General features: G+C 42.0%; 1 protein-coding gene across 12 annotated transcripts in view; it reads right to left on the reverse strand.

Moving 5' to 3' along the window:
* The window catches only part of LOC148003388 (disks large homolog 5-like), a 28,558-nt gene that overhangs the window by 11,255 nt on the left and 2,105 nt on the right, over window positions 1-15,198 (reverse strand). For 2 of the 12 annotated variants that reach the window (XM_087568561.1, XM_087568558.1), the window contains exon 1: window positions 10,045-10,419. The exons of 6 other annotated variants lie outside the window; for them this stretch is intronic. In XM_087568561.1, coding sequence (XP_087424687.1) covers window positions 10,045-10,232 — 188 coding nt within the window. In that variant the 5' untranslated portion in view covers window positions 10,233-10,419. Of the gene's footprint in view, window positions 1-239; window positions 506-10,044; window positions 10,420-15,198 lie in introns of those variants that run through there. 4 more of the 12 variants (XM_087568560.1, XM_087568562.1, XM_087568569.1 and 1 more) reach the window with 4 other exon arrangements.

Consider the following 15,198-nt stretch of genomic DNA (forward strand, 5'->3'; position numbering starts at 1 on the left):
AGTCCATGTATATTCTTTTGCTAGTGGTTTATTTGGTTGGCATTGCTGTTCTTATGGGGTTGCAAGCCCTTCAGCTCTTTGAATCCTTCCTCTCATTCCCATAAAGGGCGTCTTGTTCTCAGTTCAGTAGTTTACTGCCAGCAATGACCTCTTTATTTGACATGCTCTGGATGTGTCTCTCAGGGGAGATGCATATTCTGTCCCTTTCAGTCAGCACTTTTTAGCTTCATCAATCTTACCTAGTTTTGGTGGCTGTATATATATGGGCCACATGTGGGGCAGACTCTGAATGGCTGTTCCTTCGGTCTCTGCTTTAGATTTGGCCTCCATATCCCCTCTTATGGATATTTTTGTTCCCCATTTTAAGGAGTGGGAACATCTGCACTTTGGTCATCCTTCTTCTTGAGTTTCCTGAGATCTGTAGATTGCATCTTGGGTAATTTGAGGTTTTGGTCAATATCCACTTATCAATGAGTGCATATTGTCAATGAGGGGTGCTGAGTACCTGGAAGAGAATGGGGGACAAGAGACGCGAAGAAGGACGCCAAGACAAGAGTCATATCAAGGTGATAATTTTATTTTTCCCCAAGGCTGAATTTGTACCATAAAAAGGGTAACAGAGAGAGGAGAGAAGTAAGAAAATTTACCCACGCCAAGGACACAATATTCATGTGGTCAGGGAATCCGCTGATGTTGACAGGTTGTCAGAAAACTCACAGGTTTGTAATATCTATTAGTCAGCAGGATGTTGGTTTTTCAGAAAGGTTACAGGTCATCACATTGGGTATCTTAACGTTACACGTTATCATATGATTATTCATCTTGACCACCACATTTGTATTAGTCTTCTGCAGCTGGCTGGGGATTTTCCATGAACCCAGTCATACTTAATGTTAACCATAATAATAACATCAATAATGGAGGGCTTCAAGGCCATCGCTCCCAAGAGCATATCAAGTGTGCTTTTCTGTGATTGGATTACCTCACTGTGGATGATATTTTCTAGTTCTTTCCATTTGCCTATGAATTGAACGTAGTCATTGTTTTTGATAGCTGAGTGGTACTCCATTGTGTAGATGTACCACATTTTTCGAATAAATTCCTCTGTTGAAGGGCATCTGGGTTCATTCCAGCTTCTGGCTATTATGAATAAGGCTGCTATGAACATAGTGGATCATATGTGTTGTTGTATGTTGGAGCATCTTTTGAGTATATGCCCAGGACAGGTATAGCTGTGTGCTCAGGTAGTGCAATGTCCAATTTTCCAGGAACGTTCAGACTGATTTCCAGAGTTCTTGTATCAGTTTGCAATCCCAGCAACAATGGACGAGTGTTCCTCTTTCTCCACAGCCTCGCCAGCGTCTGTTGTCACCTGATTTTTTGTTCTTAGACATCCTGACTGGTGTGAGGTGGATTCTTAGGGTTGTTTTGATTTGCATTTCCCTGATGACTAAGGATATTGAGCATTTCTTTAGGTGCTTTTCAGCTATTCTATATTTCTCAGCTGAGAATGTTTTCTTTAGCTCCGAACCCCATTTATTAACAGGGGTGTTTGGCTCTCTGTACTCTAACTTCTTATGTTTTGTGTATACTTTGGATATTAGCCCTCCATCCGATGCAGGATTGGTAAAGATTTTTTCCCAATCTCTGGGTTGCCTTTTTGTCCTAATGACACTGTCCTTTGCCTTACAGAAGCTTTTCAGTTTTATGAGGCCCCATTTGTCGATTCTTGATCCTAAAGCATAAGCCATTGGTATTTTGTTCAGGAAATTTTCCTTAGTGCTCATGTCTTCTAGACTCTTCCCTACTTCTTATCCATTACTTTTAGTGTATCTGGTTTGATGTGGAGGTCCTTGATCCACTTGGACTTAAGCTTTGTACAGGGTAATAAGAATGGGTCAACTTGCATTCTTCTACATGTTGACCTCCAGTTGAATCAGCACCATTTGTTAAAAATACTATCTTTCTTCCATTGGATGTTTTACCTCCTTTGTCAAAGATCAAATGACCATAGGTGTGTGGGTTATTTTCTGTGTCTTCAATTATGTTCCACTGAGCTGCCTGTCTGTATGCCAATACCATACAAACTATTGCTCTGTAATACTGCTTGAGGTCAGAGATGGTGATTCCCCCAGAAGTTCTTTTATTGTTGAGTATAGTTTTGCTATCCTGGGTTTTATGTTAACCAAATGACGGCAAATTGCACTTTCTACCTTTATAAAGAATTATGTAGGAATATTGTTGGTGATGGCATTGAATCTGTAGATTGCCTTTGACAAAATGGTCATTTTTTACCATATTCATCCTGCCAATCTATGAGCATGGGAGATCTTTCAATCTTCTGAGACCTTCTTCAATTTCTTCAGAGATTTGAAGTTCTTGTCATACAGATTTTTTACTTGCTTGGTTCAAGTAACAGCAAGTTATTTTATATTATTTGGGACTGTTGTGAAGGGTGTCATTTCCCTAATTTCTTTCTCAGCCTGTTTACCCTTTGAGTAGAGGAAGACTACTGAATTGTTTGGGTTAATTTTATACTCGGACAGTTTGCTGAAGTTGTTGATCAGGTTAAGTAGTTCTCTGGTGGAATTTTGGTGTTGCTTAAGTAGACTATCATATCATCTTCAAATATTAGTGTTTTGACTTCATCCCTTCTAACTTTTTTCCCTTTGACCTACTTTCATTGTTTGATTGCTATGGCTAGGACGTTAAGTACCATATTGTACTTAAGTAGGGAAAGAGTGGGCAGCCTTGTGTAGTCCCTGATTTTAGTGGGATTCCTTCAATATTCTAAGTTTAGTTTGATGTTAGGTACAGGTTTGATGTATTTTGCATTTTCCTATATTTAGATTCAGGCCTTCAATTCCTGATCTTTCCAGGACTTTATTAATGAAAGGGTAATGAATTTTGTCAAATGATTTCTCAGCATCTAATGAAATGATCATGTGGTTTTGACTTTGTTTATATGATGAATTTTGTTGATGGACTTCCGTATATTAAACCATCCCTGCATCCTTGCCATGAGGCCTACTTGACCATGATGGATGATTGTTTGGATGTGTTCTTGGATTCAGTGTGCAAGAATTTTATTGAGCATTTTTGATCAATATTCGTAAATCAAATAGGTCTGAATTTCTCTATCTTTGTTGTATCCTTGTGTGGTTTAGGTATAAGAGTAATTGTGGCTTCATAGAGGGAGTTCGGCAGTGCTCTGTCTGTTTCTATTTTGCGGAATAGTTTGGACAGTATTGGTATGAAGTCTTCTATGAAGGTCTGATAGAATTCTGCACTAAATCCATCTGGTCCTGGGCACTTTTTGGATGGGAGATGTTTAATAGCAGTTTCTATGTCTTTATGAGTTATGGGGTTGTTTCGATGGTTTATTTGTTCCTGATTTAACTGTGGTACCTGGTATCTGTATAGAAAATTGTCCATTTCCTCCACATTTTCCAGTTTTGTTGAATATATGTTTTTGTAGTAGGATCTGATGATCTTTTTAATTTCTTCAGATTTTGTTGTTATGTCTCCCTTTTATTTCTGATTTTATTAATTTGGATACACTCTCTGTGACCTCTGGTTAATATGGCTAAGCGTTTATGTATCTTGTTGATTTTCTCAAAGAACCAGCTCCTGGGTTTGCTGATTCTTTTGATACTCGGTTTTGTTTCTTCTTGTTTGATTTCAGCCCTGTGTTTGATTATTTCCTGCCTTCTACTCCTCTAGGGTTTATTTAATTTTTTCTAGAGCTTTTAGGTGTGCTGTCAAGCTGCTGACATATGATCTCTCCTGTTTCTTTTTGCAGGCATACAGAGCTATGAGTTTTCCTCTTAGCGCTGCTTTTATTGTGTCCCATAAGTTTGGGTATGTTGTATCTTCATTTTCATTAAATTCTAAGAAGTCTTTAATTTCTTTCTTATGTCTCCAATGACCAAGTTGTCATTGACTTCAACTTCCATGTATATGTGGGCTTTCTGTCTTATTTGTTGTTATTGATCAGCAGCCTTAGTCCGTGGTTTTTTGATAGGATGCATGGGATTATTTCTATCTTCCTGTATCTGTTGAGGCCGGTTTTGTGACCGATTATATGGTCAATTTGGGAGAAGGCACAATGGGATGCTGAGAAGAAGGTATATCCTTTGGTTTTAGGGTGGAGTGTTCTATAAATATATGTTAAATCCATTTGTTTCATAACCTGTTAGTCTTTCTGTGTCTCTGTTTAATTTCTGTTTCCCTGATCTGTCCATTGATGAAAGTGGCGTGTTTAAGTCTCCTACTATTATTGTTTGTGGTGTAATGCATGATTTTTTTGAGCTTTAGAAAGGTTTCTTATTGTTTAGGGACACAACTGCTATATACTTGACAAATATAGCAATCAGCCAGAATAGAAAGCATGTGACTGTTGGCCACATGAGGATGAGTTTCTTTCAAAGATCATCATGATTTTTGGTAAGATCTTCCCTGTAATTGGTGGCATGGCTTCTCACAAACATGGTCCAGTTGTCTAGAATCTCCTCCTTGGTCAGCATCTCATCCTTGTTTTTATCTGACTCATACACCAGATGCTGGGCCTCAGCCTGTGCATGGTCATAGTCCTGAGGGAGGATCCAATGGTGAATCTCATCCTAATCCAGTTTCCCATCCTTGTTCAGATCTGGGAAATCATTGAACTGCTCCCCAGACAAAACCCAGTCGGTCTCAGGGCAATTGTCCTCGTGAGAAAAAGATGTCCACAATGTACTCATACTCGTCCACAAAACCATCCCCGTTCTTGTCGATATTCTCCAGCGTTTCCAGAACTACAATCTCCTTCATATGTTCTAAATCCTCTTAGTGCAGAAAAGCAATGAACCCGTCCTGAGTAGCTGTCAGGTCACCGTCAAGGCCTTAAACCTCCTCTCATCTCGTGGAGGCAACTTTTTAAAGTTGTGATGATCAGAGCTATCTTGGAATTCAGCAAGGTTTCCCAGGTAGTAGCCATAGGTAGCCTGCTTGTATTCTTCCCAGGAGATTTTTCATCTATGTCCCTATCATAATCCTTCCAGAGTTATCCACATTTTGGTTGATGTATCTTTTCTGTACCTGTTTGATCCAAACTTTCAGGTCCTCAGTAGTAACAAGGCTGCCTTCATCACTGTCAATTGGATCAACAATTTTCCCCAGCCTCTCCTGCTCTCGTCCAGGATTAGCTATCAAAGGTCTTGGAGTCCTCCTTGCCCAGGAAGACCTCATGATCGTACAGGAAGCTGTGCTTATTCTCTGGTTGCCACTCGCCCTGCTCTGAATCGGGAAAAACCATGTGCTCCTTGCTCATCATGCTCTTGGCATGAACGCCAGGACCAGTGCCAGCAGCAGCCCATGGAGAGTCCCAGGCTGACACCATGCACCACAGTCGCGATCAATGGGAGGCAGCAGGGAAGTAGGGGCTCAGAGCAGCTTATCCGCTGTCCCTTCCCCAGAGAGGGCTTTTGTTACATTTCGAATGTTATCCATTTTCCTGGTTTCCACAAAACCCCTTATAAAACCCCTCCCCCTTCTACTGTGAGGGTGTTACCACACCCACCCAAACACCCAGGCCTATCTGCCTCCCTGTTCTGGTTTCCTCTACACTGGGGCATCAAGCCTTGACAAGACCAAGGGCTTCTCCTCCCATTTGTGCCCAAGAAGGCCATCCTCTTCTACATATGCAGCTGTAGCCATGGGTCTGTCCATGTGTACTCTTTGGATGGTGGTTTCAGTCCTGGGAACTCTGGGTGTTTCTTAGTGTTGTTCTTATGGCACTGTAAACCCCTTCAGCTCCCTCAATCCTTTCTCTTACTCCTCCATTGGGGACCCTGCTCTCAGCTGAATTGTTGGCTGCAAGTATCTGCCTCTGTATTTGTCATCCTCTTTACCCCACTCTTTTGAGCAGATCACCACAGAGCAACGAAGATGTATTGTCTTGGCCTGATGATGTACAGACAAATAGATGATTTCTTAATTCTTATGATGGTTCCATAAGAATTCCTAAAATTAGATTAGTAATTTTAAGCTCCTTTATAATGGGACAGCTATTATGTTTTCTCTGGTAATCAAAATTGCATTGAGAACTCTTCCTTCTTAAACTTTCACAAGTGAATTGCTTCTGCAATACCAAGCAGGCATCTACAAATTAGAACCCATTCTAAGAAGGTATAAACCAATTAACAAAAGTTCATTAAAAGAGAACTAATGATTTACTATAGGTGCAAGGACTGAACGTAAATAATTGACTGGATTTGCCTATAGGCAATTTCACTTATTCTTTTCTCATAAAAATTACAGCTTTTAACTCTCCATGAACATGCAGAGCCAGTGACAGATGGTGACAGTTTATCCTGATGATTACTCTTCATGGATATGCATGTAAACATTCTCTGTCGTAAACTGATTATCCAACTTATGATTCGAATTCCTGTGCAAACTTGTGGTGAACTTTTCACCATGTGATACTGTGTTCAGAAAGATATACAAATGCTGAGGACAAAGAGAGAGAAAGCTTTTTAGACAGAACTGAACTGAATAGAACAGAACTCAAGAAGAACTTAGAAGTAAAGGCATAGCGTTGAGAGTAAGGCATTGAGAGTAAGGGAATTATTGTGTCATAAGAGCAAGACGAAAGGAGATAAGAAGAAGAGAGCAAGGAGAACCTTATAAGTCAATCTTTATGGCGGCAAACCTTTGTAGAAATTCTAGGAAAACGGAAGAACTTATAAATAAAGGTTAAAATCACTACTCTTCAGTCTTCAGCCTGGCTCACTGGCTAGCCTGTGCTCTTCAGTCAGGCTCACTGGCTAGCCTCTGCTCTTCAGTCAGGCTCACTGGCTAGCCTCTGCTCTTCAGCCTGGCTCACTGGCTAGCCTCTGCTCTTCAGTCAGGGTCACGGGCTAGCTTCTGCTCTTCAGCCTGGCTCACTGGCTAACCTGTGCTCTTCAGTCAGGCTCACTGGCTAGCCTCTGTTCTTCAGTCAGCCTCACTGGCTAGCCTCTGCTCTTCAGTCAGGCTCACTGGCTAGCCTGTGCTCTTCAGTCAGGCTCACTGTCTACCCTCTGCTCTTCAGTCAGGTTCCCTGGCTAGCCTCTGCTCTTCAGTCAGGCTCACTGGCTAGCCTCTGCTCTTCAGTTAGGCTCACTGACTAGCCTCTGCTCTTCAGTCAGGCTCACTGGCTAGCCTCTGCTCTTCAGCCTGGCTCACTGGCTAGCCTCTGCTCTTCAGTCAGACTCACAGGCTAGCCTGTGCTCTTCAGCCTGGCTCACTGCCTAGACTCTGCTTTTCAGCTGGGCTCACTGGCTAGCCTCTGCTCTTCAGTCAGGTTCACTGGCTAGCCTCTGCTCTTCAGCTAGGTTCACTGGCTAGCCTCTGCTCTTCAGCTTGGCTCACTGGCTAGCCTCTGTTCTTCAGTCAGGTTCACTGTCTAGCCTCTGCTATTCAGTTAGGCTCACTGGCTAGACTCTGCTTCTCAGCTGGGCTCACTGGCCTATGGGGCCCTAGCACATTGCTTAACCATCTGCTCATGACTGCCTGACCACACTGACCACCTGACCCGTCGCCCTGACTTCTTAAAGTCATTCTCTAGAAAGAGCACAAGAAACCAAAGAGAAACACCACAGCAAACTTTTCCCATGGGCTCCTCTTTAACCTTAAGTGCTTTCATTATTTCTTTAAAAGAGTGAAATATAATTTCGGCTATTCATATGGCCAAGAGAGCTGTGCAGTAGTCATTGCTTTAGGGAATTTGGTGGTAAATCAAAAGATTCCTTTATTCTATCACGATGTTATCTGTATGCTGTAAGATGTATGTTTGAAAACACAACACCAAATTCCTAAAATCTAGATGTTTTAAGACATCAGCTCATGGAGAAACATAACTGCTTCCTATCTAGACTGGGCTTTTTTGCTATACTGCAGGTACAATCAATTTTCCACACTACTTCCATGATTTTCAAGAATGATTAAGAGAAAAATAAGTTGAACATAATGGCCAGAAAGGGGGTTCTGTCAGGTTGTCTTATGTGGGACAAGATACCAAAGTATGATGGTAAACCTAAAACCACCTGTTCCCAAAACTAACAGAACTTACAGAAAATACATACTTTCTTATCATTCCTCCTCCCCAATGATCAGTGATTTAATGAGCACCTACTACGATCCTAGCACTGTGCATCTAAGTGTGTAATGGTGATTAAAAAACTTAATAAAAAGCCTCATTAAGGAATAAAGAAAAATGAAACATAACTTTGAAACTCAGAATTCAATATAAGCAAGACCACCACCATTTCTTCAACTGGTGATTTCTGAAAACTTCATCATTTTTTCCATGGGCTTCTATACTAATGATACTGAGTCTTGATTTGGTAAATCACAAAAAGCAAGTCACACTTCTTTCTTGGCTCCCACAACTGTCAAAGGGAACAACACTGTTGCTGTCCATTGTGCTTCCCTATCAATCCTTTTATGGATGGTAATGAATTCCAGTCTTTTCAATGTGAAAACAGGCCACCACTTGAGGGCAAAGGTTATTAAAATTACCCAAACCGGTATATTCTGTAAAATTTTCACATAGCATTTTACTGATATCACAATGTAAATTCACCACAAATATTTAACCAATGAAAATATTGAATAGCTCTGCAAATAGGAGCGATAATCATATATACTTGAAATCAACTATTATGGAAACAAAGGACGTACTAGGAGAAAAGATACATCACTAAAAGCTACACAAGCAGCAAAAAAGACACTACATTTCTTGGTTTAAAAGTTAGATGATACACTTGATCTTTAAAGACAGGCAATATACTTGATCTTTAATCCCTTCAACTGTGCCCTGTCCACATAGAAACTGCAGTAGATGACAATCTTTTGTAAGATTTATTTATTTATATGTGAGACAATGCAGCTGTCTTCAGACACACCAGAAGAGGGCATCAGTACTCCTTACAGATGGTTGTGAGCCACCATGTGGTTGCTGGCATTTGAACTCAGGACCTCTGGAAGAACACTTGGTGCTCTTACCCACTGAGCCATCTCTCCAGCCTTCACAATGGCCTCTTACACAGCATCACAGTGGTCTATTTCACTAGATGGCTCCAGGGTGATAACAGAGAAACTTTCACAGTTCCTGAGCACTTCTGAGTTCAAACACCACCAGTGCCAACTCTGTGCTGTTGGCACATTCTGACCTTCTCCTAAGGGTTGTCAGCCACAAAAGGGACAGGTTAGCACCACACAGCACTCACTGCCCAATCCTAAAAACCCCCTCGATTCTGAAAAAGCCACATTCCATGCTTGCTCCATATTTGAGGAAGCCAAATGTTGATCCGGCTCAAGGCTCTTCTTTTCTTAGCTCATCAACTTTCTTTTTCCACTTCTTGTCACAAGAAGTATTTTTTTTATGCTGCAACTACACTGCAATGTGTGAAGAAAACCAACATCAACTCTGGGTGTCACCTCTTGAAATTTAAAATTCACAAAACAATTCATGGCTTTCTAATCAGCACCATGAAAAATAAACAAAAACAAGCAAAACCATTCCAAAGGAACTTGCTGATCTGGAGGCCTGCTCATAGCAGGTAGGAAAGAATTAAATTATGCAGAACTGTAATCTCTCAGAGCTTTGGAGGCTAAAAAAGAGGAAATCTCTGTTTATGTTCCCTTTTCCCGAGTAATTGAAGGAGGGTATTTTACATCTTCCAAATACAATCTCTTGCAAGGGGCAACCAATTTCAAAGTAGATCAGAAGAAATCTATTAAATAATACATTCATTGCCTGAGGTTTTAAGAAAATATTTGCCCACGATCCCAGTCCTTTAACAGCACACTCCAGATTACCTCTCCACTCTTTCCCAATGCCATGGGCTTTCCAATCCCTGCTTCAGCTCTCCATACATCCCTGAACCCTCCCTTCCCCTACCCAATGGGCTCACTTTGCATTGCCTCCTTCTGCCACTGCTTTCCCAGGACAGGGGGAAGGGGGGCGGGGGGGCAGGGCCAGAACCAGCCAAGGAGGGACATGGGTCTCCTACCTACCTTGATTCTGCTGCTCTGGCGGTGCAGCCCGCCCTGCTTGCTGCTTGCTGTCCCTGGGGACCAGACCGAGGTCCGGCTAGGGGTCCGGGCAAGCGCCAGGCCTCGAGGTCCCCTGGCAGGGCTGGCCTGGGCTTCTTCCCTGGACACTGCGAGGCTGCAGTCTCTGTTGGAAACCCCACCACTGTCATAGCGCGCCTGCCCCAGGCGGAGCTGACCCCCAAAGCCGCTAAGGTCCCCTTCCCTGGTCTCTTCTTCTGCTTTTTCTTTTCTTTTTTTCTTTCTCTTTTTGTTCGCGACCTGGCGCCTGCGAAGAGCTCGTCTCCAGGAAGGAGGACATCGTGCAGGCAGAATCACCTCTGGGCCCTGCCGGGGTCCGAGAGGGAGAGAGAGGAGTCAGCTTGGGCCGCGGCGCCCCGGCTGCCAGCGCCTGCGGAAGGAAAACTCGCCCAGGCACACGCGCTGCTGCGGGCGCCAAATATAACGCGCGCGCCCCGCCCCCTCAGTCCCCGCGCTCACCCACGAGCTCCGCGTGCCCTGAGGCCCGGCTCGGGCGCGGTCGAACGGCGGGGTGGGAAGGACACGTGTGCCCACTCCGTGGGGCAGACAACAGGGCGAGGGGCGACACCGGGAGGCCTGTGGTGCGGAGCTCCGGGCTCCGTCCAGGCGGGTCAGTCCCCTCTCAGGGCTCTGAGGAGGCACAGGGCGGCTTCTGCGGCCCCCAGGCCCAGCGTGACCTAACTGTGGCCATAGCCTCAGGAGCTCCCAGCTGCCCCAGGCTGGAGGCTTGGGCATGGCGATTGTGGTTGCCACTCTCCTAGGCTGGCTCAGCAGGGCGCAAGCCACCACCTGCTGTCCTCACCTGAAGGCATCCTGAGAGCCCACATCCAGCAGGAGAGCCTCAGGGCACAGGGCCATGGTCTTGGGTCTGCACCTTGTTGCCAGCCCCTCACATATATGGCAGCATCACACATATGGCTCCTTCTACCAACCGCCACTAATTACCATTTGGACATTCCATCACAGTGTTCTCAAGAAGAAAGATGCAAACAAACACGAAAAGAATGAAATTTAAAATCTTTTTTATCAGGCTGGAGAGATGGCTTGGTGGTTAAGAGCGCTGCTTCTCCAGTGCTCTCAAGTTCAATTCCCAGCAACTACATGGTGACCTACAACTATCTGTAGTGGGATCCAATGCCCTCTTCTGTCTGAAGTTCTCTTCTGACATGCAGGCACACTCGCAAACAGAGTGCTCATGTACATAAATAAATAAATCTTTAAAAATAAAACCTTCTAATCAGTTAATGTATCTACATCTAGAAGCTAGAAAAGGGTCACAGCAATATTAAAAATAATTCAGAAATGGTAAAGGGATGTACGAGAGTCACAAAATTCATTGGGCAAGATGGTGTATGCCTGGAATCCCAAAACTCAGAAGGCTGAGGTAGGTGGATTGCCTTGAGTTCAAGGCTAGACTAAAGTGTGAGACCTTGTATTAGAAAACAAAACAATTGGGGAGGGGATGGAGAGAGAGACAGAGAGACAGAGAAAGACAGAGAGGGAGACAGAGACAGAGAGCCAGCGCCAGAGAGAGACAGAGACAGAGAGAGAGAGAGAGAGAGAGAGAGAGAGAGAAAGAGAGAGACCTCGACATCATTTCTTGCACTGATGACAAGCTACTGAAGAATGTGAATGTCTCCTACCAAACACTGAGATAATGCCAATGATAGAATGGGTTTCTTATTAAGATATCATAAAATGTAGGTGGAAAAGTAAAGGAATGTATAATAAGTAAAAGAGAAATCCTAAATTTGGAAAGCCTAAATTTAGAAGACTGTATAAGTTTAAGTCATAGGGGAGGGGATGAGACGATGTGGGGGAGAGAATAATCAGAATAAATTATATATGTGTATGAAAATGTTAACTAAGAGCAACCAATGAAAAGAGAAGAGCAGGTTTATTTTACGATGAAATTGAGTTCCCATATGACACTATATAACATTTTGTGAATGGATTATATGAATTATCTGCAATAAAAAAATCAATTGTTATTAAAGATGTGGTTGTGTTCATATTAATTTCAAGTGTTTTAAATTCTTTTTTTACTTGCCTATTTATTGATTGATTTTTTTTAAGATAGGGTTTTCCTATGTAGACCAGGTTGACTCAAAAAAGAGACCCACCTGCCTATGCCTCCAAAGAGTTAGGATCAAAAGTGTATACACACACATGAAATTTACATTCTTAAAGTCATAAAAAATTACAGCTATCAACTTGGTACAATTATTGAACAGTGATCAAGTGAATAGAAATATCAGAAACAAATTTAAGGCATTAGGTTACTGTTGTTTAAAGGATCTTGAGCAGCATATATATTTCAAATCATCCAGGAGATACATTGTGAAAAAAAAATGAAACTGGGTAAAGATGATTTAAATTTTTTTAATCTATTAAAAATTTTAAAGTGCATTCGATATGAAAGTGTAAGTGATATACTTCACACTTTTGCTTATATACCATCTTCAATTTTATGTGCATTCTGCAAATATTGTCCATGTTTATTCAGGCTCTTATTATTTCCCCATGACTGATAACATTCACAGAAATCATATTGAGCAAACTGTATATGTTGACGTATAATAGAATTGTATTCTACACAGTATAGCATAGAAATATGTATACATAACTTCTCATATGTGTGTATATACATATGTAGATGGCTCAAGAAAATGAGTATCACTTTATCATTGTGGTATTATTTTCATCAAAATCCTGAGAACATTGAAATGGCATCAAATAGTGACCAGATCTGCAAAAAAATCCACAAAATAAACTCTTACAAAGAATCTAAAGATACTGGCAAAAGATGCAAAAATATTAAAGTCTCAATGAAATATAAAGTCCAGATGAAATTCTGTATAATATTTTCTCAACTCTAGGATAATGTATTTTTGTACAACTATCAATAAAAGGCCTGAATTTTGAAGAATTCAAAAGTAGTGCAGTATAATTATGCAGTGGTCAATACTGTTGCATACCATTTTACATAACTGCATACACTCTTGTTCTTTTGTTCCGTGGTCTAGCGACGAACTCGGGTAGATTTATGGGGAACCATTGCATAGTAGACTTGAACTGGATTAATTTGGGGGTGAGTAAGTCATATTTTGGTAACGTTGCTTTAAAAATAAACCGTTGGATATTAGTACAGCAAGTAATTCTCCCTGAAGGAAAAACCAGACACCAAGAACCTAGACCACTGCTGTCCATGAGAAATTTGTAGATGATAGAAATATTCTATATCTGCAGTGTTTCTGGCTATGGATTCTGGCTGGCTGTTTGCCTCCTGGTTTGCCTGATGTGACTAAAGATGCAGATTTTAGTTCTAAGTTTAGTTCATCTCAAATAGCCATGTGTGACCAGTGGATGCCATTTGAACAGTGTAGCCACAGAAAACTGAAGCAGTGTAACCAAAGACTCACCTAGGAGTCAGTTGACCTCCTAGAAGTGACTTGGGAAAACGTTGGCAATGATAGCCACTACTTAACTACTAAATATATTGACTCATCAGTCCCAAAGACAACTCAGTGAATTAAACACTCGTTATCATCCTCACTGTGCAGATAAGGGAACTGAGTCACACAAAGGTAAAATAACTTCTCCAGGGTTGAACATCTAACGGGTGTGAGAGCCAAGCTTTGAGTCCAACTACAAAGTAGATCGGCATATAATGGGTTGGTCTGTGCTGCTGTATATTCAAATGCTAAATTCTGTACCCTAAAGCCTGGTTGCTCCAACACAAGGAGATCCTCATGTATACCAGATTTTTTTTTGCCTCCTATGTTATCCCTGATTGGTTAATAGAATCCTTACAACAAGGGCTGTGCAGAAGAGAGGGGACAGAGCAAAGTTTCCCTGGGCCTGGGGACTCAGGCAGGGTCCACGAGGAGAGAGAAAGGACATGGGAGGAGAAGGAAGGAGACACCACCCCATAGGGTAGGTGGATCGTGAGTGTATTGCCATGAGGGCCAGCCTGTCAGAACAGGAGTGGTCCAGGCAGAGCATGGCAAGCAGTACCTCGGGGTTATGGACAGGGAAGCAGAAAAAATAGCACAGAGGGTTGATGTCTGCCCAGCTCTAATGCTTTAAGGCTTATTATAAATCTAAAAGTTTTGTGTCTTTTATTTGGGAACTAAATGATCTACGGTGGGTTAGAAACCCCCTAATAATATTTACTGTAGCAATGGTCACTCATTTATTGTGGTATTTTAAATATAACACACATTGAATCTCACAATTCAGGTGCAAGGCTTTTTATGTTCCCAATGTGACTGTACACCTGAGGTCATGTCTAGGTATAGAGACAGAACATGGCAGAAATACCTAGAACATTTTAAGGTCACCACACCGACCAAATGAAAGCCACAGGCTATACAGACTATGATGGATGAGGAGAAGGCTTAGTGCTCTCTGGGAGTCCCCTTCCCTAGCCTTGGGATAAGACTACCAGTAAGCCAAGACATATTCCTCTTTCATTTCTCACAGAGCCAGGGGTAGACCCACATATATGATTTCTTTGCCTGCAGTGTATTTTTCCAAGCGCTGCCCTTTTTGAGGACTTGGCAAAGGTAAGCACCGTCAGTGGAAGGACAGCATATAAATTCTGTATATCTCTGCTCTGACAGCATGTAGCACAGTCCTATCAAGTACTGGAAGCCTTGCTGGAAAGATTAATCAACCTCCAAGATCAAATGGAAGCAACCCAATGGCCACATGGCTGTAAATCAAGTCTGAAACCATAGCCCATTATGGAAGTTCATCCTTGGATCTTATGTCAAAGAGCATTAGCTCCCACAACTGTCAAAGGGAACAACACTGTCGCTGTCCATTGTGCTTCCCTATCAATCCTGCTATGGATGGTAATGAATTCCAGTCTTTTCAATGTGAAAACAGGCCACCACTTGAGGGGAAAGGTTATTACAATTACCCAAACCGGTATATTCTGTAAAATTTTCACATAGCATTTTACTGATATCACAATGTAAATTCACCACAAATATTTAACCAATGAAAATATTGAATAGCTCTGCAAATAGGAGCGATAATCATATATACTTGAAAACAACTATCATGGAAACAAACGACATAATAGGAGAA

The sequence above is a fragment of the Rattus norvegicus genome, chromosome 9 (assembly GCF_021556685.1).
Source record: "Rattus norvegicus strain SHRSP/BbbUtx chromosome 9, alternate assembly SHRSP_T2T, whole genome shotgun sequence".
NCBI lineage: Eukaryota > Metazoa > Chordata > Mammalia > Rodentia > Muridae > Rattus > Rattus norvegicus.